This window comes from Pyxicephalus adspersus, chromosome 5 (assembly GCF_032062135.1).
Source record: "Pyxicephalus adspersus chromosome 5, UCB_Pads_2.0, whole genome shotgun sequence".
Classification (NCBI taxonomy): domain Eukaryota; kingdom Metazoa; phylum Chordata; class Amphibia; order Anura; family Pyxicephalidae; genus Pyxicephalus; species Pyxicephalus adspersus.
In genome coordinates, this window is record NC_092862.1 from 17877804 (window position 1) to 17904737 (window position 26934).

Below are 26934 nucleotides of genomic sequence, written 5' to 3' on the forward strand. Positions count from 1 at the left end.
CCCCTCAAGAACAAGCTAGCTGGCATAGTGGAGAAAAAAGTAGAAAATCCAGCTCTGGTGATAACATATAGTGTGTTTGTAACACCCACTTTAAAACTCTTTTTTTCCAAGCTTTCATGAAGCAGAAAATAGAGCAACATTAATCATACAAATATTTTAAAGCATTCAAAAGAGGGTAACCGAGGTAACTTTGCTTAGACATATAAAACTTCAAATAGCCAGATCCTAATTCACTAAAGACAGGTATTTTTCACTGGCAAATGTTCTATTCACAAATAAACGGCACCAAAAAGCAAATAGTATCATTACAAAGTAATCACAGTTAATGATAAAAGCAGAATTTTCCCCAGAAATACTCAAAAAAGCTTGATGTTACCAATAAGAGATACAAAAAACTATATAAGCAAGCCAATATATTTCATAGCACTTATCACATTTATGTACAAATATAAATTCATACATCTATTAAGATACTCAGTAAACTCAAAGTATATATTTGTGTGTAGCACACATCTTTTGTACTGTATTAAAGCAGCCTATTTGAGTGGAGAATAACACATGGCTTATAATAACATTTTCAAGCCTTCTCAGTAAGGCATTGCTAGGATAATGTGCAAAGTGAAATGATTGTCCTATTATTTGGTTATTATTGGTAGTTATGTTTGGTTTCTAAAGGTTTCTGCACATTGCTCTTTGCCTTATTGAATAAACCCATTGTAGCTTGTCGCCATGCTGATCTACTGATGAATATTATTATGCATTACCAATAAAGCCTCCACTGAACTCACTGTTGTTCAGGTGGAATTGTTAAAAGCGACAGCAGCCTAAAATATTGCAATCTAGTGGATGTTGCAGATTTTCACTGTGAATAATGTTGTAAAAGAAAATTTCACTACAAGCAAATAAGGAATAAGGACATATAAGGACATATCTATAAGGACAATACGTAACATAGTCAAGTCTTGTCATGCCAATTATATTCAAATTGAACTTTCAATTTAAAGAAGCTAAACAGCAACATAAAGGTGGACAAAGTCTAAAGTTAATTTTCTTTAAAAAGTAGCCATCTTCCAAGTAGAAAGGCCTTTCTCCTGGCAACATGGTATAGAGAAGGACCTTTGGCAGCAGTGGTCTGTCTCTCTACCGGAACTTTGTTAGTCCCTGTGGAAAGATAACCATTTCCCAGAAAAAGCCCCTTTCTATAGCACATTGTCTTTTACTTAGGCTGTGGCTGCTTTCCTAAGAAAACTAACTGTATGACTTTACACACCTCTGTTTTAAAGCCCCTGGAATGTAGTTTATTTAACCTGAAAGTTCAGTTAGGCTTTAAATGTATTTTTTGGGTGTCATGGAACTTTTTTAACCTCCCTAGCGGTTACCCCGAGTGTGACTCGGGGTAGAAAAAAGTTGCTAAAAGCGGTAACCCCGAGTCCCACTCGAGGTAGGTAATCCTATGGGAGGTAATAGTAAATCGAGCCTTACCTGATCCGCCCGGCGCCCCGCGTCATCCATCGCCGCGATCTCCGTCCTCTTCTCTCTTCCTCCGGCTGGCTTCTGCATCTGGTGAGTAACCGGGGAGTTCCCGGTGACGTCGGTGCGTGTGTATGTTGGCAGGGCGGGGCGGGAAATTCAAAATCCATTTGAATTGCATTCAATACAAAATAACTGTATTGAATGCAATACATTGGATTTATATATGTAAAAGCAGTACATTGTTTTCAAGAACATTTATTTTATAGTATATATATTATTATAAGTATAATATGTATTTTTTTAAAAAAAATTAAAAAATTTTTTTTTTAAATATTTAGATTTTTTAATTTATTAAATTTTTACATGATTTTGTGTTTCAAACTTTATTATACTCATACTATTATATTATACTGTAAAATAAATTTTCATGAAAAACAATGTACTGCTTTTAGACATATAAAACCGGAAAGAAATGAACCGCTAGGGAGATTACAGAGAGAAAGCATCAGGTATGAGGGATGGAACTACTCCTTTCCTGTGATGGCCATGCAGTCTCAAGGTTACATTGCCCATGCTCCTACTTTTTTCCCTCATCACTGGCCCATAGCTTGGTTGTGCGCAGCAGTAAAAGTTGTGGCGTTTTTTTTTATTGAAAGTGATGTTTAGGGTGCCATGGGGGTTTAAAAGTTACAGATGGGAATCTGTGGGCTGGGAGGGGTACAATGGGGTGGAATGGGGTTTGAACAGGATATATGTATGACATAGGGTGGGATATGGAATGAGAGGCATATATGGTATGTGTTGTCCCCTGTAACATCTTCTTTTCTCACATCCCTCTTTAGTGCAGAATCACAGAAAGTTGCATTAGGTGGACTTTACTGGCAGGCTCGCCAAGAGAAAACTGTAAGCACAGATGCACTTATAATTAAATGCTGCAGCACATATTTTAGTGGGATGCCAGAATTTTATTTTAGGCAATCAAATGTTTCAAAAGCACCGCAGAGTGCAGGGAACAGAAGAATGTTTTCTGAGTATGTGCTGACTATAAACCATGGAACACTAGTGATTGTGTTCACTGTGGACAACATGCTAGCAAGAGAATACAATGCCGAGATAAGAAAATTGTTACGTGCCTCGAAATTCTGCATCATTCAGCAATGGAATAACAGCTAATTTATCCAGGCAGTGAGAAAGCAACAAGTGCACGTAGGCCAGTGTATTTCCTGCTCTGCATAGCGATCTTGGTGCTGGTGAGTTGTTGCCACTAAAAGGATTGTTAGTGTGCTATGGGCCTAAAGGACATAATGCTCTGTTAAGATTCTTAAAAATCATGTTGTCTGAAAACCCACACCTCCACCCTCTCAGCTTTTGTATCTATTCATTATCTCACCCTTCCTAAGTTTTTCTGTTAGACAGAAGTTACCTGCTCTGTTCTAAAATTTCTCCCAGCACTGGCAAGTCCACATTGACTGGAATGGGGCCTTAAGTAATTTTCCTTGCATCTCTCTGGGACAAAGATTAGGTCAGAAGAGTGGGGTTAAAAATAAGTATTTATCAATGGGGAATCCGCTTTTTCATTAGAGGGGGAGGCATATAGGATCCGATAGGTGAGAGATTTCCATTAGATATCATGGGGCAAATCCTCTCACCCCAAACACAAACCACCCCCATCTCCACTTTTTCACTTTCCTTATGCTGTGGTCACAAAACAAGCAACATCCCTAGAGAAAGCCAACGGACAATAATTCATTTTCTTTTAAAGTAGAGTGGGAAATGTTAAGAACCTTCAATTTTCATTTCAGTCTATGTCTAAACTGGGGAGATCAACGCTCCTCCAGTTGGGTAATCAAGACGTGTTATAAAATCTCAACGTGGGTAGAAATGGCAATAACACTTGAAAGAGAAAATAACTCTTCCCTGATTCAGCCAAAGCTAAAAGTTATTTTCTGTCTTTAGTTCGGCTTTAAGTTTCAGTTGATATGAATGTTGACAGGAACAGTATATCCTGTGAGGAGATTGCCTGAGGACTTTGCAGATCTGGATTTTATTTTCTTCTAGAATAGGAAAGGGTTAGAGCTTTAAGTTGTAATTGTTGTTTGAGTCTCTGTTGAATGTAAATCTCATTGATGAACAGACACTAAACAATAATAACCTGGAAATGGTTCTAACTTATTCCAGGTCCACTAAAAGGACCTGTGACTGGGGGTACACTTGAGGTACAGTTTTGGATGCTGTCTAGAATTTTTACTCCACCCAGGATAAAAAGCAATAGTTTGGGATGTAAATATTCTCTAACAAAAAAACTTCACTTTTTCCATCCAATGAAATGGCAAATTATTAGGTAGTGATTTCTCTTTTCTTAGATTCGTGTCTGGCCGAGATTGGCTGGCTACCAGCTATGATCTGCTGTATGTGACATCGGCAGGTAAACAAGTGTCATCAAAGGACATCTTTGTACCGGACAGGTAAGTATCTGTGACGGTGATGTCATCCAGCTCAGTGCTGAAATGATCAGGGCTCCCTCCATTGCTCGACTCCTTGATAACGCTGTAATTTAATGCCACTCCATAATTTGTTGGCTTCTCTGAGCGCTTTTTGTTGCACTTGCAAAGTTTCCTGAAGGCAGCTCGGAACTTCTGTGACATCAGATTGTAGATGACGGGATTGATGGCACTGTTAAGGTAAATGCAAATTCTGCAGAACAACACAAACCAGTTTTCAAGGTAAGGGTTGGTCAAGAAGGAGTTCACAACCACCAAGGTCCTGTATGGCATCCAGAGGAAAGCGAACAGAATCACAACCACAGCCAACATTTTTGTAACCTGTAGATATAAAACAGGTAATAATAAAAAAATTATCAGCAAGCATGGAATAAAGTAAAGCATTGAATAAACTAATTTCTCTGGAGTATACAGTATAGTTAGATGTTCCTCTTGCATTTTTAATTTGTACAGCAAACTAGCTGGTAATATAATACCTGGACAGATTGTCCATAATTAATGAATGAACAATTAATTTTGGATTACAGCTGCAAAAGAGTGGCCTAGTGGGAATGCAGTATTCACATTTACTCGCATCTCACACCTACATTTTCAGTTACATAAGGATCAGAAGGGACAAACCCACTAACTAAACTTAACAGAATTCAAGTCCTAAAAATAAACTTCTTTGATTTTTTTTTTTTTTTTTTTTTAACCGTGTAGCCTCTCTCAACCCCTGATGAACCCTTGAAATAGTTTTCAGATCTTAGGAAACCTCTGTAGGCACTAATTATGGGGGTAAGTTGGAAGAATGCTTTCTTAAAGTGGTGATCAGAGTTCCACCCTTATAGACAGACTAAAAATGTAATTTATGTCATTCAAGTAACTCATTTAAGTAACCTTGGAATTAGAACTGGGCAGGCATCATCAGATCAGACTAGGAGGGCAGGCAGCCACAGCTCAAGGAACTCCAACCTCCAAAGCAGCCCGGGGGGTCCACAGATCCATGGGGTAGAACGGCTGGTCTATGTTAGGTAACTACTTTTCTTGTGGGAGCTCAATGTCCCAACAAACGTTTCTGTGATTTACTCTCCAGATGTTCAAATAAAATAAATTTGACATTAAGAAGATTGTAGAAGTGGGAAAATATAGGAATACCTTGGTATTACAGAATACGTGAGATTTTGAGTTGAAAGGAAATGTTAGCAAGAACAATTCACAATGACAGTACCAAAAAGATAAAAGAAGTTAGGTGACTGGACACATCACATTCCACCAATTATTATCAGTATTTTCCTATGAGCTGATCCTATACCATATAGGACAAGATCTCTGTGTATAATGTACGGGTTCTACCCTAATAAAGGGCCTAATAAGGCTCCAAAACTACATGATCAACCTTATTTTTTTTTTAAAGTGGACGTTTTTGAGAGATTGAAGGTGTGCTGTTATATGAAACCAAAGTATAGGAAGTTGGAGGTACCAGCTATGGATTACATATACTGCAAATTTCCTTTGAAGTGCCATCTTGGTATAGCACAACCATCTCAGAAAGTGGAGAGATTTACTTATTTTAAGTGGAGCATTTACTTTCTCCCATGAGTACGCTCCTGTTGTGTATAATAACGATTTACTGCTATCAAGCCTGCAACAATTTAGTTTTATGTGAAATTTTTTAGACTTTCAATCTAACTTTAATGAAAGGATAGGCAGTTTTTAACAATCTCAGCTCTAAAGCCAACCTCTTTCATCTCTTTATATAAGCCTTTAAATTGCTTATAGTAAGAATCTTCTGAAGGAATTCATTAGGCGAGGGATGCACGGATCACTATTATAGCTCCTTAAAAATCAGCTAATCATCACATCAGCAGAGGTAATTAAATGCTGGGGCATATGGTACAGTGTACATTAAAATCTGTCGGATTCCATAACGTACAGATAGCTAATCATTGCCCAAGTAATTTGTGCGTTTAGTGACTTTCAGACACAATCCCTGGTATAGTTGAAAATAAAATGCTTCCAGGGGTCATGTTTAAAGGTCTAATCAGTTAGATTTTAGAAGGCTTTCATTACTGCAATAAAATGCATGGTATTTAGGGGATGACATACTCCATTGTGGAAGAGATGCCTATTTGTTAAAATTCAATGATAACTAGCGCTTTACCATACAGAAAAGCTTGATCTGCCTGTTCCAAACTCAGGTTCTTTTAGGAATTTAGGAAACAAATTGTGAAATATGAGTAGAGGCTCCCAAATGGAGATATGTACGTAAGGCCTCAATTCTGATAGCGTTACATACGAGATAGGAACTGTAGGTTTGTTCTTAAGTTGAATTTGTATGTAAGTCGGAATAGGTAAATTATTTTATTAAATGCAATTAGGACAGATGTTTATCTCAACATAATATTATAAAGTGAGGTGTCAGTTATTGTATGAAATCCTCACTGTGAGCTAATTACAAAGAAAGAAAGAAAGAAAAACTTTATGGAGCCTAGACATTCATTAACTTCTGCAAGCTGTGCAGAGTTTGTCTAGGTCATTTAGGAGTTACAAGAGGCTGCAGAGAGAGCTCAGTCCTTAAGATCACCCACAACCTTAGCAGAGTTACAAGATGTTACAAATCAGTTCAGCTCTTAAGATCACCCACAAACCTCAGCTGTGTTTAGCAAAAGATTTCTTCTGCAAGTCATGCAAACATCTCCCTTACGCCCTTTCAAGCCTCCGTCCTACACTAGCGAACAGGAAAGCCCCATTCGTATCTAGGATGTCCTTAACTCAGGGGCTGCCTGTACTGCATGCTGCTAAATGCCCATAAGGGCTTGGTCAGACCTGTGGTTCCTACAATGCACAGCTAGGCATCAAGGATAGTTTTCAGGCAAGGAAACCTGGTTTGCTAATAAAGGCATTTGCAACTGCCTGCAATATGTCTTTGTAGGCATTTTTAAAGCCTATGGAGGCATAACAGTGGCAATCAATCCCGGAGACTGCATTGAGCATCCAGTAAACAGCATGGAAATGCTGCCACCTCCTGCAGCCTGTCACATGGAGAATTATGAACAGACCATTTTGGTCCAATATTAACTATTCTTCAAAATGCTTGAAAAAACATCAGATCTGAACAAGCCCTAACACCCTTGTACTTTACCTTCTCCAACTTTACCCCTAATAAGAAACCTCAACCCCCTATGAATACCTTAACTCTTACTCCACCTCCAACAGTTACTTAAACTTTAATACCTATCCAATGCTATAACTTAACCCTAACATTTCACCCTGTGATTCTGCCAGCAACATGTTCTGTACTAGTATGAAGATGTCCAGTCTTTATACTGTTTGAGGACAGCAGAAACAGGACAGATATACCAAAACCATCCCCTTCTCTATAACATGGATAGGTGGGGGTCTGTAGTACCAGGTAGCACATAGGAAGGTATTAGCTAACACATTTTTTGGTGGGATGATTTTTTTTTGGAGTTGTCACACATATATAACACAATGGTTGACAGCCTTTAACCAAATGATACCCGTATGAGGAACTCAGAGGCCACAGCTACAAATCCACCCACATAAGGACTGGATCAATCAAAGAAAGAGGTTGCAATTGGCAATGGGGTCAGTCTAACCAGTCAGCAATAATGGATTGGAAATGTGTAATGGAATTAAGTCATCATTCAATAAAGTTAATTTTGCAATCCTTAAACCCAGGGTACAGAGCAGAAATTATAAATCTTGGTAGAGTACACTGATAGGAAACAGAAGAAAGCTTGGGTCCAGAAAGACATGAAAGTACCAGATGGAACCAGGGCAAGGAACAGAAGGAATGTGAGAACACACAAGAACCGAGAGCCAAGGGAGGAACACAGGAGACAAGGGCTGAAGCAAGGTAAAAAATCCAGTTAATGAGGAGCTAATATAATTAGATAATATTCCTAGGATATTCCTGGGGTGACATATCTGCCATAGACAAGAATAGGCATTGCAATCAAGGGAAGAAGCAAACCCTAGGAAAATACTTAACTCCAACCAACTGCACTCATCTCATGACCCAATTAGTGTATATCACCTGTGTCCTCTCTGCTTCTGATGATGCAGAATGGCACTCTACTACAAATACAAACATAAGGAAAGAAGGAAATAACAATTATGTCTGAGACATCTGTCTCATAGCGATTTATTCTTCTTTTTTTAATTTAGAGAATGCCGAATGTTCACAAATGTTGGAGTGATTGTAGATCAGGTCATTTTTGGGCAGACTGGGCCACAGTCATCTCTTGTCTGTCTATTCAAAATAGATATTTTCATTTTGCTCCTTTACCTACATAGTTTCCATAAATGATGTACCGATCTTATGAATGGTTTATTGCCATCTGCAGTGAATTCTATGTTTGTTTTCAAGCTTGCATGGACTTTTGAATTAAAAAGCATTTTTAGCTCTTCTTATTCAGCTGGTTTAATATAAGCAGCCCTTCAGTCCTTCTTTCTAAAGAGTACATTAATATTTGGATGAGAAAGTCTACAAACACATGTTCACTACTGGTTTCTGGCAGCCAATAATGAGCTAACTCAGAAAATACCACATTTAATGAGATCCTAAGGACACTTCTTTTATATACCATTCTCCACGTCTATAGTGCCAAATGTCATTATCATGAACAATGGGAATAAATAAAACCTGGGATGATCCCAGTACTTCCACATTATAGTGGCCAGCAATGTAAAAGCAATATTCTGTTACTTGTAAAATTTTTTTTACACCATACATAGTGTAACCCTGCACTAATAGCCAGGCTTAATGACTACCATTTTATTGTTTGCTTTGGCTGTATGTGAAGTTAGGTGTTTCATTTATATCACCAACCCACAAAAGTATAATTTCTCAGATTTCAATTTTGGAGAGGAAATAGTCACACCTATGATTATTATTCAAGGCAATAAAGCTGTGGATCAGCAATGGCAACAATACGGTTGCTCTATAAATTAACAGATACAATTTTTTTATATATACTGACATGTAAAATTACTAATAGAGCAACTTGAACTGCACTTTGTATAACAGAACTTGACAGTAAAAGTTTACAGCATATTATTAATGTCTTGCTGTATTGTAAAAGATTCTAATTATAGACTACCATGATAGTGTGATTTTTTGGCAAATGTCTTTACCTTATATAGAGAAAGTTTTATATATACAGAAGTTTTTAGGGGGTCTAATGTACACAAATGGTGAGAACATGTAACAGTTCAGTAAAAGGTGAAGACAAAGTATGGTTTTGTTACACAAAGGGATTAAACAACACCACTTAGTGATCCCGTCTCAAGAAAATGTTGTAATGAAATAAAACATCCAGAGCTTCTACAGCTTTTAGAACAAGAACATCTTATTTGTGTTGAAGTGCATTTCATTGACTGAGGCAGTTCATTCAGAATAAATATAAAATACATTGTATATATTAATATATTGCACCTCAACCCCATACAATGTTAAAGTTGTATTTTGTTGTTTACCATTTTTTACCATAATGCACAATGAATATTAGGTCGTATCATTGGTGTCCATGGTGGTAATATTAATTCCCAACACTGGTATCAGTGGCATTATTAGTAACCCCCAGAATTGCTGTAATTGGTTGTATTATTAACCTCACTGCATTGGTGTCATTGACCAACATCATAACCATAGTGGACCATGTGTTAGATACTTATCATGATGAAGACTTGATCTTCATCAGAACCCCTATAGTTGGTTGAAAACCCATGAAGGTACACCAAGATTCCCAAAAAGGCTTAGGTAGAGTACAAATAATTAGCTAGTACATGCTCAAAGTCAGTATTATGGGTTCCGGGTTTAGCAAGGAATGCTTGGTGCCACAGAGTGACCAAATATTCCTATTGGGATGTTCCCTAAATGTTTAAGCCAATCATGAAAACCAGGGCAATGGCATACACATGCTCAGGTAGGGCATAGGAAGCACAACAAGCATAAGAAGAGTCACAACAACAAGGTCAGCAAGTTCTAAAAAAAGTTAAAAAAAGGACTGTGGCTATTTAGAATGTATGAGGAAGCTTATTAGGAGCTAAACCAATCAGGCAGCTTGCCAATCCTAGCAGCTATTTAGGCATGCTCAGTCATGTTGGAAAAGTTGTCTGAGTTCATGAGAAGTATAGTATGAGAAAAATCAAGTTTTCCCCTAAAAATTTAGGTTTCTAAATTGTTTCCATGTACAGGACATACCAAGCCAGCCATCATGGACTATGTAGCTCATGTGCCCAACTAAGCTCACAATTAACCAAAGCAAATCCCAATAGCAATCAGATTAATAAGTGAATACAAACAATATATAGATGCACAGTGGGGGACAGAATAGTTGTTTTATAGAGCAGATGTGCCTGTACAATACATTTTCTTTGATCTTCAAATTCAGGAGGTAGGAAAGTTATTCTACATTTTCCAGTATTAATTGCATACCCATAATTATATACAAATCGAGGTGGGATTATAGTCACAAGAAGTAGGTGATGGGCATTTGTCTAACTTTAGTAAAATGTAGTAGCAGAGATTTATAGTGTAATTATACAAAACTTTTGTTTGAAATCCTGTAACAAACTGACTTGTTTCCTTATTGTATACATGGATCGGCCACACATGTATGTAAATGTACATTGTGTGGAAACGTATAAATTGTGACAAAATGAACCTCTCATGATATTTGGAATTTATATGTAGAAAAATGTATTTTCCTATTTTTTCATCCACTGGTTTCCTAACTAATATACCTCTGTATATAAATGGCTTCCACTTGTCCTTATTTTTGGAGGGATTGTTCCTCTTTTGAACCTACCCTCAATTTATATTTCCTCCTCAAAAATCCTGCTTTTTGATCTGATGTATAAACCTCTATATAAAAAAGTGATACTTACCTCTAAACTAAAGCAACAACTAAAACAAGCTAAAGTGAAAAAATAAGAGCACCTGGGGATTTAGCCAATTGGTCTATTCAACTGGGCCCATGACATGGATGGGTCATTTGCCTACATACTTTGTGCATCCCTTTTTGTATCTCAAAATAGAAGGATGGTATTTAAAGCAGAACTAAACTTCAAAAATAAGAAAATGCAACTGGGCAGGTTATTGCAAAAGAGACAAGACAATTTCTCTTCTGCAATAAAATAAACCTATGTGCCTGATTGCCATTTCTTATATACACTCACCTGCTCTCATCTTCATGTGTTCCTTTTCCGGGTGTCAGGTCTTTGTCTATCTTGGCTGACCAGGCCAGGATGCATGGAGGAATTTATTCAGTTCTGGCAGTCCTGGGGGATGCATGGACTATCCCAGCATCCTACACGGAGCTGTGCAAAAGATTGCAAACAGGCAGATAAGTACCTGTACATTGCCTGTTCCTTCTATCATAAAACATCTGCCTGCTCACAATTGTTTTCATTTTGGGACTCTAGTTCCACTTTGAGATTTATAGTACATTAACCTCCCTAGCGGTTCATTTCTTTCCGGGTTCATATGTCTAAAAGCGGTACATTGTTTTTCATGAAAATTTATTTTACAGTATAATATAAATAGTATGAGTATAATAAAGTTTGAAACACAAAATCATTTACAAAAAAAAAATTGAAAAAATTAAAAAATCTATATATTGAAAAAAAAATTTAATTAAAAAAAAAAATAAAAAAAAAAATTTAATTAAAAAAAAAATACATATTATACTCATACTATTATACATACTGTAAAATAAATGTTCATGAAAACAATGTACTGCTTTTACACATAAAAATCCAATGTATTGCTTTCAATACAGTTATTTTGTATTGCATGCAATACAAATAGATTTTGAATTTCCACCCCGCCCGGCCGGGACCTACACACGTACTGACGTCACCGGGAACTCCCTCGGTGACTCATCGGAGCAGAAGCAGGAAGAAGAAAGAAGACGGAGATCGCGGCGCTGGACGGCGCGGAACCCTGGCGGATCAGGTAAGCGCTCCATTTACTAATTTTCCCTAGGTGTTTCAACCCCAAGAGTGGCTCAGGGTTACCACTTGTAGCAACTTTTTTCTACCCTGAGTCACTCTCTGGGTTACCGCTAGGAAGGTTAATAGATACAAAGATTTTGGTAAATTCCAGGATTTTCCTTGAAAATTACTTTGGGCTTTATTTATTAAAGCACTCCAAGACTGGAGAAGATCAACGATCATGGGAGAACCTGGGAGATTCAGAAAACTTGGAATGGAACTGATCCAGAATAGAAAACATTTGCCAAATATTAGGATTTGACTTTAAGAAATCAATTCCAGGTTTGCTGAATCACCCAGGTTCTCCCAATATAGTCTATCCTCACCAGTCTTGGAGAGCTTAAATAATTCAGGCCCATTACGTCTTCACCATACCTTGAGGCACTTGTGTACTTTTTAGCAGTATCTGGCCACACTCATTAAATTTTAGTTTTTTTCTTACTTTGAGATATTTTTCACTGTTCCGACACAGCTGTATTTGATTTTTGCTTTGCAAGCCCCAGGCATTTATCTGTATCTACCTGCTAAATGGTAAACAGGAGCTTATCTCAAGTACGGCGTTAAGAATTCCTTTTCAGACTTATAGCACTGAGCATGTCCTGGATGGCGCTGATGGTATAATTGCATTTGTTCTTGTATCAAGAATATTCTCATTTCTTAGTTACAATTATATTTGTGAATTTTGACTCTTCTGTTTAGCTTCTAGCTACCTTTATTGATCTTTTAATTTTCAAACTCATCCAACCTCGGTTCACGAACAGGTTACTATGGAAATCCCAAATTACAATCATTTTTTCTTCACAATTTTCATTTTGCTCTAAAAGAAATTGAAAAAATATCTCATTCAGCAAACTAATTCTAGTAGAAAAAAAAACTAAGTGTAAAGTACTACTGAATTGTTTATGACGCTATGACCATGGCTCAGTACATTGTCTGAGCTTTTATTGTATTTTTTTTAAATAAAATGTTGGAGGGCACAGACAGAAACACATCACGTTCCAGTGTCATTAAAAAGCAGAAGAATGTTATAAAAATAAAATGCCTTCAAGGTTGGGATTTAGTTTTGCTGTTTGGAATAATCAATCCGCTCAATTATAGCCAAATATAGATCCTATAAGTGTTTGGATTTATTGTTAAGGTATACAACAGGTAGTGTTCCCATTGGCTGATGGTTGTCATGAATCACACCTGACAGCCACTGATCAATAGGACTGCTTCCTGTTGTATACCTTAACAAAGCACATAGTAACTGTTGACCCTTTCGTTATGGAACACAATGGGCACAAATCTATGAGTCTAATATTAAGCTACACATCAGGCAGCAATCTCATTGACTGTTGGTTCTGCTCCGCCAGTCAATTGGATCACTGCTCACTGTGTACCTTATCAATAAGTTCAAATATTATTATTAATTTGTATTTATAAAGCACCCACATGGTATGCAGCACTTTACAAAGTCCATAATCATGTCACTAACTGTCCCTCAAAGGGGCTCATATTTTAATGTTCCTACCATAGTCATATGTCAGTAACACAGGCCAATTTTGAAGGGATGCCAATCAACCTAACTGCAATTTTTTGAAATCAGAGTGACCAATCAAAACCAAAACAAGGGGAGAACATACAAACTCCTTGCAGATAGTGTCCAGGCCAAGATTTGAACCTGTGACATAGCGCTGCAAACTCCAGAGTGAGATTGGCAACCATCAGCCAATAGGAGCACTGCCCCCTTTAAATGTTAACAAGTACTTCACAGCTATACGTTAACATGGCTTGAATTTGGTTTGGCAATCAAGAAATGTTCAACCAAAACTATATCTAAATAAAATATTACCATGTACTCCTATTACTAATATGAATATTTTATATGTAATATGGTAATGTAAAATGCACGTAGTACTTTGTAACAAAATCTTCTCTAAAGAGACACTACAATAATTTAGGTCAATTTATTTAATTTGTTTTTTAACTTCTTCTTAGTCCTTCTTGTCTGAAGGTCTTATTACCTGTAGATCTTGCCAACTGTCAACTTTTCACTCTCCAAAGCAATTCAAACTGTTCAGCAAAACAGTTACTAAGGGTAGGACAAAGCATACTAAGCAGCTGGACTGTCTGAAATATTCAACTTTACTATATGGCTTTAACTTCACAGCATTACCACTTTGTAAAGAAAGGATTTCTAGGATTTCTAAAGGAACATAGGATTACTATCAGAAGGACAAGTATTGTTCTCTACTTGCAGTGTTTTGGAAGGTGAACTCCAGCCTTACTTTCAGACCTGCACACTTGTACTGGCTCCTCTTCTCCAATAAAATGTCTTGCTTTATTTCCAATGTGCACATGAACTTCTTGCAGTATATAATAGAAACTAAAGCAAGTCATATAGAGCCCGGGTCACTACCAAGCTGGAGGATGTCAAGCATCAGTTAGCTTTTTTCTCCCCACACTAAATGTCCATTGTTATCTCTTTTTATTCATTGGATTTCGGTTCAGTTTTGCATGCAAAAAGGTCTACCTTGGAAAATCCATTTCTACAGGCTGACATCTGCTCATTAAGAGATTTTGGTGTTAGCATACCTCTTCTAAAGAGCATGCCCCTTGCTGAACAGAAGAATATTTAGGCGGAGGGCTGTAATGTTAACAGGAAGCTTTGTACATCAGCCTGCCATTCCCTCCCATCAGCCATGATTTGTCTGATGACATTACTGGTTCTAAAATAGGGTATACCATTAACAATAGAAAATTTTATATATTAAAGGATGAAGTAATGGCTTGTTAATAGACATAAGGGAAGTAATACAAACCAGATTCTCCACTAAGGTTGAAGTAAATGATGAAAGGAAAGACAGAAATGGGGCTTTTTAGGCAAACAATAGTTGGTTCTACTTGTATATATTAGGCATACAAGTTTTCACAATTATATCTTGAAGGCCAATAGTGGCACCAGACAGAGAAAAACTGAATGAGTAAACATTTCAACTTTTGTCAAGGAAGGTGTAGGTGTTTTCAAGCATGGAGAGACAGGACCACTAGGGAGCGTATGGAGGTGGTGTGAGCCCTGAGAAGGGCCAAGGGGCAGAGTCTAAGCAGTAACCGGGTCTTCTCCAGAGCCTCTGATGGTGAGGATGTTGCGCTGATGGTTATGGCCAGGTTGCAGTCCTTGGGCACACCAAGGTGGGCAAGCACGGTACCAAATCACCAGGCAGGAGGATAGTCAAGGAAAGCAATGGTTGAGACAGGCAGCAAGCAAGATAGGTCAGGTCACACACCAGGTGTCAATAGCCAGGGATCCAGGGGACAGACAGCACTGACACAGGGGCCATTGGGGGCACAGGGAGCACATGAGACACTGGAAACGACAGGAGGAACAGGGGAAGCAGGGATATCCACAGGCAGGCAGGAACACAGGAACAGCACAGGGAAATTGGCTGGGAACCAGCAGACTGGACAACGAGGTAACAAAGGAGCTAGACACAGGAAACACTGGATTAAGCAGCAGGTGTACAGGAATTAGATCACAGAAATAAGGGCTTGCCACAATGGAGACACAAAGGAGACACGACTTGTTGCAGGAACACAAAATGGAGTCTGAGAGCTAGCTAAATAGCCATGGCTGGGTAAGAGGCTATTTTCTGATTTGCCAGCAGCATGGACGGAGTTGATAAAGTCTTGGAAACAGAGGCACGCCCTGCATCAGAACTGCCCGCATGTGCAGGGGGGAGATGCCCGTGCTTTAGTGAGGAACAGGTAAGTGTGACAGGTGTCTCTATTACAACGCATTTTGCCGTTTGGCTTCCTCAGGGGAGGTGGAAACTTAGATTTTAGTACTGAATTGAAAATTCAAAAAAAGTTGATGTTTGGTATCACAGAGGAAGATGTATGGATAAAAATCCAAAGTAGAGGAGTTCCAATGGGGGAAGGAATATCCTAAGGAATGTTAACTTGAATTGGAGGCTGGTCAGGGTTTAGGGGATGCTGGAAGTAGTGACAAAGATCCGATTTCAAAGATACTTTTTCACCAAGCTATCATGTTAACAGGAAGCTTTTTACATCATCCTGTCATTCCCTGCGTCTGATGATAAAATAGAGTAAATCATTAAAAATGGACATTTTATATATTAAAGGGTGAAGTAATGGTTTGTTAATAGATATACTATATATATATATATATATATATATAAAATATATATACCAGTAAAACCAGTTGTGCTTCGTGTGTTCCCCTCAAATATTGAAATCCAGATAAGCGGTTTCACACGTATAGCATTCAGCTCTTAGTTCTCTGGGGTATAGTTTCTCTGCATGCAGTGATTAAAGCTACGTACACACTTCCAATTATTATCGTCGAAAAACGAACGACGAACGTTCCTGCACGATATATACGAACGATCGTATAGCACCGATCCTGCACATAGAGGTAACGACACGATCGTTCGTAGATATTGTACACACAATAGATACGATCGTTTAAGCGATAGAGGAACTATGTGCACGACAGGAAAGTGAACGGACGTTCGTTCATTACGCATGCTCTGAACATGGACGATCAACGAACGACCGTACACACGAACGATGTTCAACGATCGTCGTCCAATCCGATCCGCCGGTCCGGTCGTTCGTTTCCAACGAGTTTCCTCGTTCGTCGGCGTCGTTGGTTATTTTTTTACGAACGATTTTTTGCCCAATCGATCGTTCGTCGTTCGATTGGAACGATAAAAATTGGAAGTGTGTACGCACCTTTAGTCTCTCGCTTTATTCTCTGATCAGACAATATTTTCTCACGCTTACAAAGAACAGCCTGTGTGTCATATAGATTATTGCTGTTGACTGAGAAACACAGATCATGCCGTGTGTACAGAAAGGTACGCATTCTTGTATATGTAAGGTACATATTCTTGTACTGTATATTTTTATTAAAGCTGCTGGTGGGTGACACACTGAAGTACTCTGCTAAACTGCACAATGTTTACTGAAGACGTAGAGGAAGAACTTAATTTGTCTTATTGTAGTTACGTTCGTTTCTCACTTTTGGTATGATTCACACAGTCACCCACACAAGCCCTATGTGTATTTAAACCTAACAACATAAATGCAACATATTGTCCTTAGAAAGAGTGGCTCACTGCAACTTATACTCATTGAGAATGCTCACCAGAGTATTTCTTGACAAGAGGCTTACATAGTGTTGTTTACAGTCATTAGGGGTAGCTCAGAGCGTGTTGTTAAGATGGACAGCCTTAATACCAAATCCATTTTTTTCAGTTCTTTTAGTGCTGAACTAAAAGTCAAATGTTCAGAACAGTTTTGACAAATCTGCCACAATCCTGCCCAACTCAAAAATAATTGTGTGTTGGATACCAGCTGTGGCTATTGCTATTTGTAGTGTATAAACCTTGGAGAAGCTAAAAATTGTTGTCAGCTGAGTTAATGGGTTAAGAAGATGATGTACAATGTGCTTTGAGCCTTATGGGAAGAACAGACTCTCAGGTCACGATAATGGTGTTAAAAGAGAAGGCTGATCTTTTACAATTTTTGAACAAAAAGTCCACCCTCTCTAAATCACTGATATTATCGTTCCTGCCTTTTGGGGTGTTCTGAGTATAAACCTTCCTGCAGCATTAGACACTGTGAGACAGAAAACTGTAGTGAACATGTGCAAGTAAAAAGTAGAAATGACCAAACCAGGCAAAGTTATTTTCCTTACTTTACTCTCGTGCCCTGATTATGACTATTTTGATTACCATTGCATCAACTCTATCAAATGTTTTTGTGTTCTTCCTTGTTAACATAATTTCTACTGCTTGGAATTTAATAACAGTATTATCTAGTGATTGTTGTCTGTAATCTGGGAAATACTCAAACATTTCTTGGCTTACAACTAGTTGTATCAGTGCCGAGTAAGCAGTCACATCCAGTGGATGCCATGAGGTCCAATAAATAATTATTTCCTTCCTGATGCATTTGGAATGATACTCTAAAATTGTGACATTCTATAGTGATCTATTAAAGAATTCTCTATTTTATACCAGGCTCCATGACAGGTCTTGTCTGTCTGCTCAGGTCAAATATGGGTGAAATATATGGGGCATTTGTATTTGGTACACTCATTCTTTATTTTAAAAGACCAATAGTGTGTAACCATTAAAAGAATATAAAAAAAAATACCATAACCTGGGATATGGTTGATTACTGACCTTTTTTTCTGTGTGTAACTGTGAAGTAAGCCATTTAAAGTACATATCTCCAACTAGATCATTGCAAATACTGGCCACCTTGGAACTATTATATCAACACAGTCAATAGTATAGGGAAACCATTTACCTGTCTCCTGGAGGATATGGTATTATTAGAACATCTGGTAGACATTTTGGAGTTGAATGTCTTGTTCTGATGAGTTGAGTTACTTCTCCCAGTTTTCAGGTTGTCTTTTGGGTCTGACGGTATAGGGTTTAGAAACAGAATTCTTGCAATAAGTCCATACAGGACAGTTGCTAAAGTCATTGGCACAGCATAGAATACAGCAAAGTCTATTAGGTAGATGGGAGAGTAGTAACTCCGCTCAACTTTATAGCCACAGTTGACAACAGGGCCATCTTTGTAGACTGTGGTGTTGAGGTCAAGTAAGAAAAACCACATCATGCAGTAGAGAGATGTAAAGACCCAGACAAACACAATGATTTTCTTTGCTCTGGAGATAGTGCACAGAAACTGGGCCTTTATTGGGTGACAAATAGCCAAGTACCTCTCAATTGTAAATGCAGTTATAGAACAAGAAGATGCATTGATTCCCAAATACTGGAGGTAAGTAATGCACAGGCATCCCATGTATCCATACACCCATGAGCCATAGATACTGTCAGTGATGTTAGGAAGTCCTGCTGCCACCAGAACCATCAGATCAGCTATAGCAAGGCTGACAAGATAACAATTAGTTGGGGTTCTCATATGTTTAGTCCTTAGAACCACCAGAACCACCATGATGTTTCCAACGATGCCAAGTCCACAGATTATAACCACCAGGAGTATAGTGACGACTTGATACTCCAGACTGATCCATTCTCTTTCCTGGAGAGCCGTGTCATTGAGCACACTGGAGGTATGATTTTCCATGTTTACAGGGCTAGAGCTGCTTCAGGGTTACGGAATCATCCTTTGAGGAGTTATCCTAGAAGGATGGTCCCTTTTACTCTCTACTAGTTCCCCAAACAGAGGTAATACCTGGAAATCCAGTAATGCTTCTCTGATTTCAAATGTCCTTCTGTAGGAAAAAAAAAGAAATCATGGATCAGTGTTACAGAATTACAGAAATGGAATATATATCAGAACACTTGAAGTCTAAAGCTGTCCCAACTCTCTGGAATGGCCTTCCTCGTCCTATTCCGCTTGCTCCTACATTTTGCTAATTTAGAAGAGCACTCAAAACCTATTTTTTCAAACTTGCCTACCTGTCTTCTTCTGTCTTTTAAAACCCTCACTACTTCCATCACTACATATCCCCCCTCCTATTGTATGAGACTTCCCCCACCTCCTAGATTGTAAGCTCTTCTGGGCAGGGTCCTCCTTCTGTGTCACTGTCTGTATCGGTCTGTCATTTGCAACCCCTATTTAATGTACAGCGCTGCATATTATGTTGGTGCTATATAAATCCTGTTTAATAATATTATTATTATTATTATTAATATTAATAATAATATTAATAATAATAATAACAATAATAATAATAATAAAGTCTGAGCATGCAAAATATGCTTTTAACATGAAATAAATTCTTATGAAAATTGGGTATGTAATTGAGTATGATATCTCGTTTTAGGGAATTTAAGTTGGTTTAATCAAAAGAAAAACTCAGTGTTTTATATAAAGTTTACTATTTTCTTTAATAATTAGCAAATGGAATGTGGCTTTATGCAGCAGCTCTTTACTTCCAATAGGGTAAAACCAGATCTAGATAGAGTTAAATAGACTTGTATGTCCACCTATGTACTACTTTAAAATATGATATATTTTATTTATTTTTATTTCAAATTAGCATACCATTTTGGATGAGCAAAACTGGGAGTTAGTGTTTTACGAAAATTTTGTGCACAATTGTGAAAATTTCACTTTTAAAGTCAATGGAGAAAACTGCATGAATGCGCTTTAGATGTTTATATTAAAGTATTATATTATCTATATATGACCTGTTCTTGGGTCACAAAATACTAGTTCTGACCTTAACAGTAAACCTACTCAAAACTCTAATCCAAAATGCAAACCTAGTTTTTAAAGGAACTTTAGTGCTAACTGTAGCCATAACACGGTAAGTCGGTAACCCTAATAATTTCTCCGCAAAGCATTTCAAACAATATGATCTTACTGCTAGGAGCATTGTATGCACTAAACTTCAAGGGAACACTTTTAAAAAAAAGTTATAGCATGGTCAACATTTTGTTAGAATTTCAAGCAACAAAGATCCTAGGTCAAACCACTATGCACAATAGTGAGGGGATTGACCCTGGGAGGGGAGATGACACAGTAAGGGATTGACACTTCTGGAAGTGTTGGATCTCCCCAATCTGTGGCATCATTACAATGGAAAAGGGTAGTAAAAAAGCTAAAAAGTTACTCTCTTTTTACCCGGAGACCTTTTTTGTATAAGTTTTATTTTAGTAACCTGGTTGCTTTAAATAAAGCTCCATCCTATTGATGCGCTGTGGCATCTGCTGCACTTAATTCTCACTTTTTCGATGTTATGAGTTATGATCTTTCTTTTTCATATTTTACTGGTTGCCATATGTGATCTGTAGTAACTGTAGAAGTTAACAGCCTCAGAAACCATCCTGACCTAAATGTAACTGTCTTTCATGCCTAGCGTAGCTCACAGCATCCTCAGTTGAGAAGTAGTGTATGTAAGGGCTGCTAAACCATCTAACACCAAAAACAGTCACAATATACACATACACACCACTATACACATAATATAAACACAAACACATCAAATTCACTGTCAGAATTTTTATTTTTGTTTCTGTTCCTATTAAAATTGTTTTTCAGCGTTCCAAAGTCCCTATTTTTTGAATAATACAAAAACATATATTGCTCCTTGGGGATGAGGCAAAATTGTGTTGAAAGCACGTAGATAGCATGTAGGTGGCGTGTATTCAACTATTCAATTATTTAGAAATTGACTGTGCTGTGTAATTGGTATCAGAGTAGGGAATGATGGCAAAAAATCTCCCCCCTTTCTTCACGAGGAAAGGTGTGAAAATATTCCCAATAAGGTTACACAGCAATACAAGTACAATTTCTATGAAGTAAGAAAGGCTGAATGGTTTTGTAAGGATTTTATAGCCATTTATATCACCCTTAGTTATTATGTATGTGAAAACTGGCAAAAAAAAGTAAAGGATGGCTCATTCATGTACATGCATGAAAATTGAATAGATGCTGTAATAAGTTGTTAAAATACATTGCAGTGCTTTAATTTTTCATTTCTCATTTTCATTTTCTTTTAATTTTATATACAATGGTGCGTTGTGTAACAAGGTGTCAAAATGCACTGTGCAAAAATTTGGAATTTTTTTTTCTGCGTGATTGAAAGATCTAGAACATGGGGCCTGATTTATGAAAGCTCTCCAAGGCTAGAGAGGATACAAATTTTCAGTGGAGCTGGGTGATCCAGCAAACCTGGAATGGATCTGGTCCAGGATTAAAAACATTTGTTAACAAATAGCAAATGACTTTTAGGAAATCCATTCCAGGTTTGCTGGATAACCCAGCTTCACTGTGAAAAGTGTATTCCTCTTCAACCTTGGAGAGCCTTAATAAATCAGGCCCATGTCTTCAGTTTGGGAGTGCATTGGGCAGCTCTATCTAATGAAACCCAATGCTTCTGGTGTAAACTAGCTCTTAACCCGCATACACACTTGCAATTATAGTCATTGGAAAGGATCTTTCATGATTCTTTCCAATGACTAAGCACTGAGCAATGCATGAACGAGTTTTGTACATACAGGACCATTCTGCTCTATGAAAAAGGGGGGTCGAGGGGGGGGGGACGACAGAGCGGCACCCCACTGTGCGCTCTTCCCCTTTACTTGTCGTTCATTGACCACCAGGATGGTCGTTTGGACGATGAACTACGCGTGATGTACACACTTCAGATTCTCGTTTGATATCAGCCCTAAGCCGATTATCAGGCGAGAACCATTGGAAGTATGTACGTAGCTTAAGTCAGCATTTGGATCTAATAGAGGAAATAATTTAAAACCAGTCAGATTTTCCAACACTTTTCTATTCTATTACATACTAAAGAGCTTTAGTTGAGCTTTAAGGTCTATTATAATTACAAAGTAAGGGATACAGCATATCTAAAGGACATTTTCATGTAAATTCCAAATTCTCAGATAACTTTATCACTTTCAGTTACAGTATAATAATATCACTTAAAGCTGAACAACAGGCAAATAAGCAAAATACAGTTACAAAATACATGTATAGAAGCTGTTTCACTAAATTCTGTTTCTCTCTATTCAGCCCTGGGATTACACACTTCTACCACAAATCACAGCTCTGTGTGCCATTGAAGAAGCATATATGACTTGGCTCTGCTGCAGGTAAAAAATGCTTCTGGTTCTTGATCCTCCCCAACCTGTAATTGGACTTTAAAAGAGTAGCAGCAGACTGATGAGCTCATCTCTCTGTAGTTCTCTACTCCTATCCATATTAGTGCTGCGTGCCTACTCTGCCAGTCCCAACCGCCTTCCTTTGGGCTCTCTACAGCCTCCCTCCACCCTTCTTGGCAGTATCTGTATATCATATTCCCTGAACACACTTATTTCAACTTGGTTACTTCCCACTTATTCCTGGTCATGCTTCCAAATTGTTTTCTGCAGTGTGTTATGCCGGATAATAAATAACAATAACAAGAACTTTAAAGATCCATGAGACCTTCTTATAGTGTCAAGACAGATGTGTGGACCCAGGAATTCAACACACAATATACTACAAAACTACTAGTTTTAGGTGGACTGATTTAATACAAGAATAATAAACTTGCATTATTCCATCCTCTAAGTCTCATTGTTGCTGTGGAACTGCACATCACTATTGGCATTACATAAGCCCTATATTTCTTAAGCAAAGTCTTTGCAACCACTATGTAGTAACTATATAAACTGCATCCCCCCACTTTAGAATTAATCCTTTTACTAACTACAGGTTGCAGTGTTGGTTACACTGGTGTTCAAAATGACTAGTAGAGATTTTAGGATACAAAAACAAAGTTTTTTTTAATACTTTGCTAATGAAATCACCTGCAATCCACTGGGGTAATATATATAGGCAGTTCTTCTTTCAAGGGACATTTCACTTTATAAATGAGATAAAGCTCTGTTGATATCAGAGCATGTACAGGGAAAAATCATTTTTTTAGATGTGATGTGATTAGGTATTCTGCAAAGTGAACTATGACTACATTCACTAAGCTCAGTGAAATATTAATTGCAATCTGATCATTCATTTTGGTGAATGTGAACAGCCTAAAGTCCTTTAGTAAATCCTTCCCATTGACTAGTAAGTAATTGCTGCACATATGTAACAAATAGATGTCCATTGGGTAAACTACACAGGTAGCATTAATAGCAACCTATTGCACAAATTGGAACATTGTACAACTGAAAGATTCATTGTTACTACACGTCTTACATATCTCTTTGTTCCATTTGTCTAGGGATTGCTACAAATTCAGCAGCATCACTGATCTACTAAAATTCCTGCTGTAGCTCTATAGAATCCTCGCACAGCTGTGTCTGCAGACTTTTCCAGTTTATTCATGCAAAGAAGATTTGCAGAATGCACTAACAACCAATCTGAAGGTACCCACAAACATTTCAGCTGAACTGCTTTTTTTTATATTTTGATATTCCAATCAGAAGAATGTAAGTGTGTGTGGACACTATTTAACCACCTTCACTCTTTATTTTGGAAACAAGACAGGTTTCTGATTTTCTATATCAATAGGGATGTATTGTGTGTGCTTAGAATTTTTATTTCAAACTTTTCGTATAGAAAATTGACACTAACCAGTAAACAAACTAAATGCTATGTTATGGTGAGGGTTAAGCTCTAAAAATGTTCAAAGTAAACAAACACCTTGTAGGGTTTATAAATAAAGACCTTAGAATGCAATAAGGCTGAATTCAGACTTATTATGACTGTTGTGAGTGTGCACTAAGTCAGACTTTCAGGAATGGACTGCCAACACATGGCGATTGACCAAAAAATGTGTATGACTTTTTTTTCACCCAGTGTCCAGGATATGTGTTAAGGGGCTCTAGCATTGCCCACTTTAATTGTGCCTTAGGTTGCCATTCTAAATGAATATACCTACATTGTACCGCAGAATGTACAGTGAGTTAATACATACGTTACCGCAACACAAAAGTCTGAACAAGCCATCCAACTTTACAAAAAATCTCAAATAAAAAAATGTAATAGACCTGATACACTCTTATCAGGTTTAAGCATTTCTGAACACCATAAAGTAATATTAATTTACATAATCTCTATATAATACTGCACCTTGCATATCATAACATTCTAAAAAAGCCCATTTATTGTCCACAAGGACCAGTCTGTAATAAGTTCCAATGACTGTACTATTGTTCATTGGGGGCTGATTTACTGAAGAAAAATACAATGTTCATATTTCAAATCAGGTTATTCACTTGCAATGTATATTTACTTATGTTTATTTATTGTATATGGATATCACTTATCTTAGTAAATGTGATGATAGTTTACTTTGCCAAAAATACAGATTAACATGCAAGAATTACAGGTTTTAGTAGGTATTTAGTAAATTTTATTAAGCTCTTCTGACTTCAACTATCCAATCAAGTGCAAGAAAAATATTGGATATTGAATATTATTTGCAAAGTAAACAATTACTAAACTCACTAACTTAAGTTACTTATCCTTTGTAGCGAAGACAATTCACCTTGGTAAGAGAACAGCCTAAATTTTTTTAGTAAATCAACTCTATTGTCTATTAATTCAGACAATAGTAAAGTTCAATAGCAAGTTATTAGCTAAATTAAAAAGTTGCAATTCCCCATAATCAATTAATTCTATTGATAAGTGACCTCTACTAATAGACAAGAGTTGTGGCTTACCTCTCTAAATAGCTCAGTGAATCTCCAGTCTCCTGTTCAATTCTCCCTCCAGGATTCCCCTAACAAAGTAAAATAATTCATGTGAATAGAGCTGCAGCCAGCATCAGGCATCCCCAAACACACTGTAGTCATTTAAATCCTTCCCAGCTCCATTATCCTCTACAAGAAGAATAATGCATCATTTGCAGGTAACAGTTACAAGAAACTAAGCCAACAGTTCACTGATCTTGTGATGACTCTTCATTGTCAGAGAGTTCCTCTAAAGCAGAGATTGGAAATTACCCTTCAGCTCCCAGTTAGCAGCAGCAGCTTATAGAATGCTAGGTGGCTTTCTGGCAGATCTTAAAAAGCTCTGTAATTTATTTGATGAGTACAGAGGCCAAAGGAAACAAACCCCATTGGCACAAGGCTGACAGTGATGAAGAATTGCTGCCTCCTCACCACCCCTTTCCTCCCCCCACCCATTTCTCTACAGCTCTCACCATTGAAACTATATGATCAGTAAAAAGAGAAAACATCAAAACCTAGCTTCGCAGAACACAGCTTTGATTAATAATAGGTTTCATGTAAAAAGAGAAGAAAATGACATTAATGTTGAGATTAAAATGCAGCATTTGCTATTACTCGGCGATAACTTGCGTATAAAGAATTATTGTACTACTATTATTATTATTATTAAAATTTAAGAGTGTTCATACAAAAGAATTGATCTTGCTTAATGGTGTGATTTTAGGGTAGGTGTGCGTGGGAATAAAGAATGAGAACTATTCCACCCTATCAGCCAAGCCCCCAGGGGTGTACATTTGGATTTGGTGGCTTTTTGACTACAGCGGAAAGTCTAATCCAAACGCAAAAAAAAAAAAAAAAGAAAAGAAAATCTACTTTTTGTACTGATGTTGGCACTGGATCTAGAGTTTATTTATTGTTTTACATAGTTTATCAAAATTCAGTGTACAAAGGTTATCTGAGCATCAGGGCATAACGGGATGTGAAATATATTGCATATAAGCAGCTAAGAAGTTGATACTGAAAGCCCAGCTAATCCTTCAGTTCCCACTTTTGGGATATTTACCATTGCAAATGCATAAATTATTAGTAAATAGATACCCTCAATACTATGAAAGACATATGAGAATGTCCTATTTTTTTCACAACTAGTCCTTTTTTAGGACAATTGGTAGACTTGATGAACAAGTACTGAACGATATGAGACAGAAATACTTGCAGGTGCCTTGGAAGTTTTATGACCTTCTTCATGGAGTTTTATTACAGAAGAGGTTTTACCCACAAAAGCTGTTGGGCTGTTCACAATGGATAAAATGTTATTTGGTAAACAATTGGCTGTCTGTACATCAGTTGAAAAATTGTTGAAATGTTGAAAGTTCTTGGTCACTATTACTATCACTATCACTATTGTTATATATGTCGCCATTGTCAAGAGATTGTTTTTTATTTTATTTATTTTTTGTGTTTTCCTATTTTGTGTATGTCATGATGTATTTGTATTGTTTTTTTGTCATCATCATTATCATTGTCATTTTACTCTTAATCCTAAATAAAAATTTCAATTATTTGTGTAGCTTCATGCCGATTGCACGAAAAGAAAAAATTCAAAGTGCACAGACTTCCTAAACCTGGTCAGAAAAATATCCTTCATTTATTTAATCACTAAAAATCCACCTTGATCCCTGCTCTTCCTTCCAGCGAAATAGTCGTTTGTGTTTTTGTCCTGGTTCGATCCCTTGTTAGTCCAGTCTCTCATTTCCTAAGGAAGCGGATGTAGTATACATGAAACGTGTCAA

The 26934-nt window shown here is 37.3% G+C and overlaps 1 protein-coding gene across 1 annotated transcript; it reads right to left on the reverse strand.

Annotated features, from left to right (window-relative positions):
• Positions 1–1941: 1941 nt before the first annotated feature.
• Positions 1942–19228, reverse strand: TRHR (thyrotropin releasing hormone receptor). Its single transcript, XM_072410736.1, has 2 exons — positions 18300–19228; positions 1942–4295 (listed from the first exon to the last, which is right to left on the reverse strand). The coding sequence occupies exons 1-2, from the start codon at positions 19086–19088 to the stop codon at positions 3870–3872; spliced, it is 1215 nt and encodes a 404-aa protein (XP_072266837.1). The 5' UTR covers positions 19089–19228; the 3' UTR covers positions 1942–3869.
• Positions 19229–26934: the final 7706 nt, after the last annotated feature.

Bases quoted from the DNA above. Each gene is read 5' to 3' on its own strand.
- TRHR (XM_072410736.1), bottom strand. From the start codon at position 19,088: ATGGAAAATCATACCTCCAGTGTGCTCAATGACACGGCTCTCCAGGAA. The intron at 4,296-18,299 runs GTAAATGGTTTC...TTATATCTACAG, and splicing joins CCATATCCTCCAGGAGACAG to GTTACAAAAATGTTGGCTGT.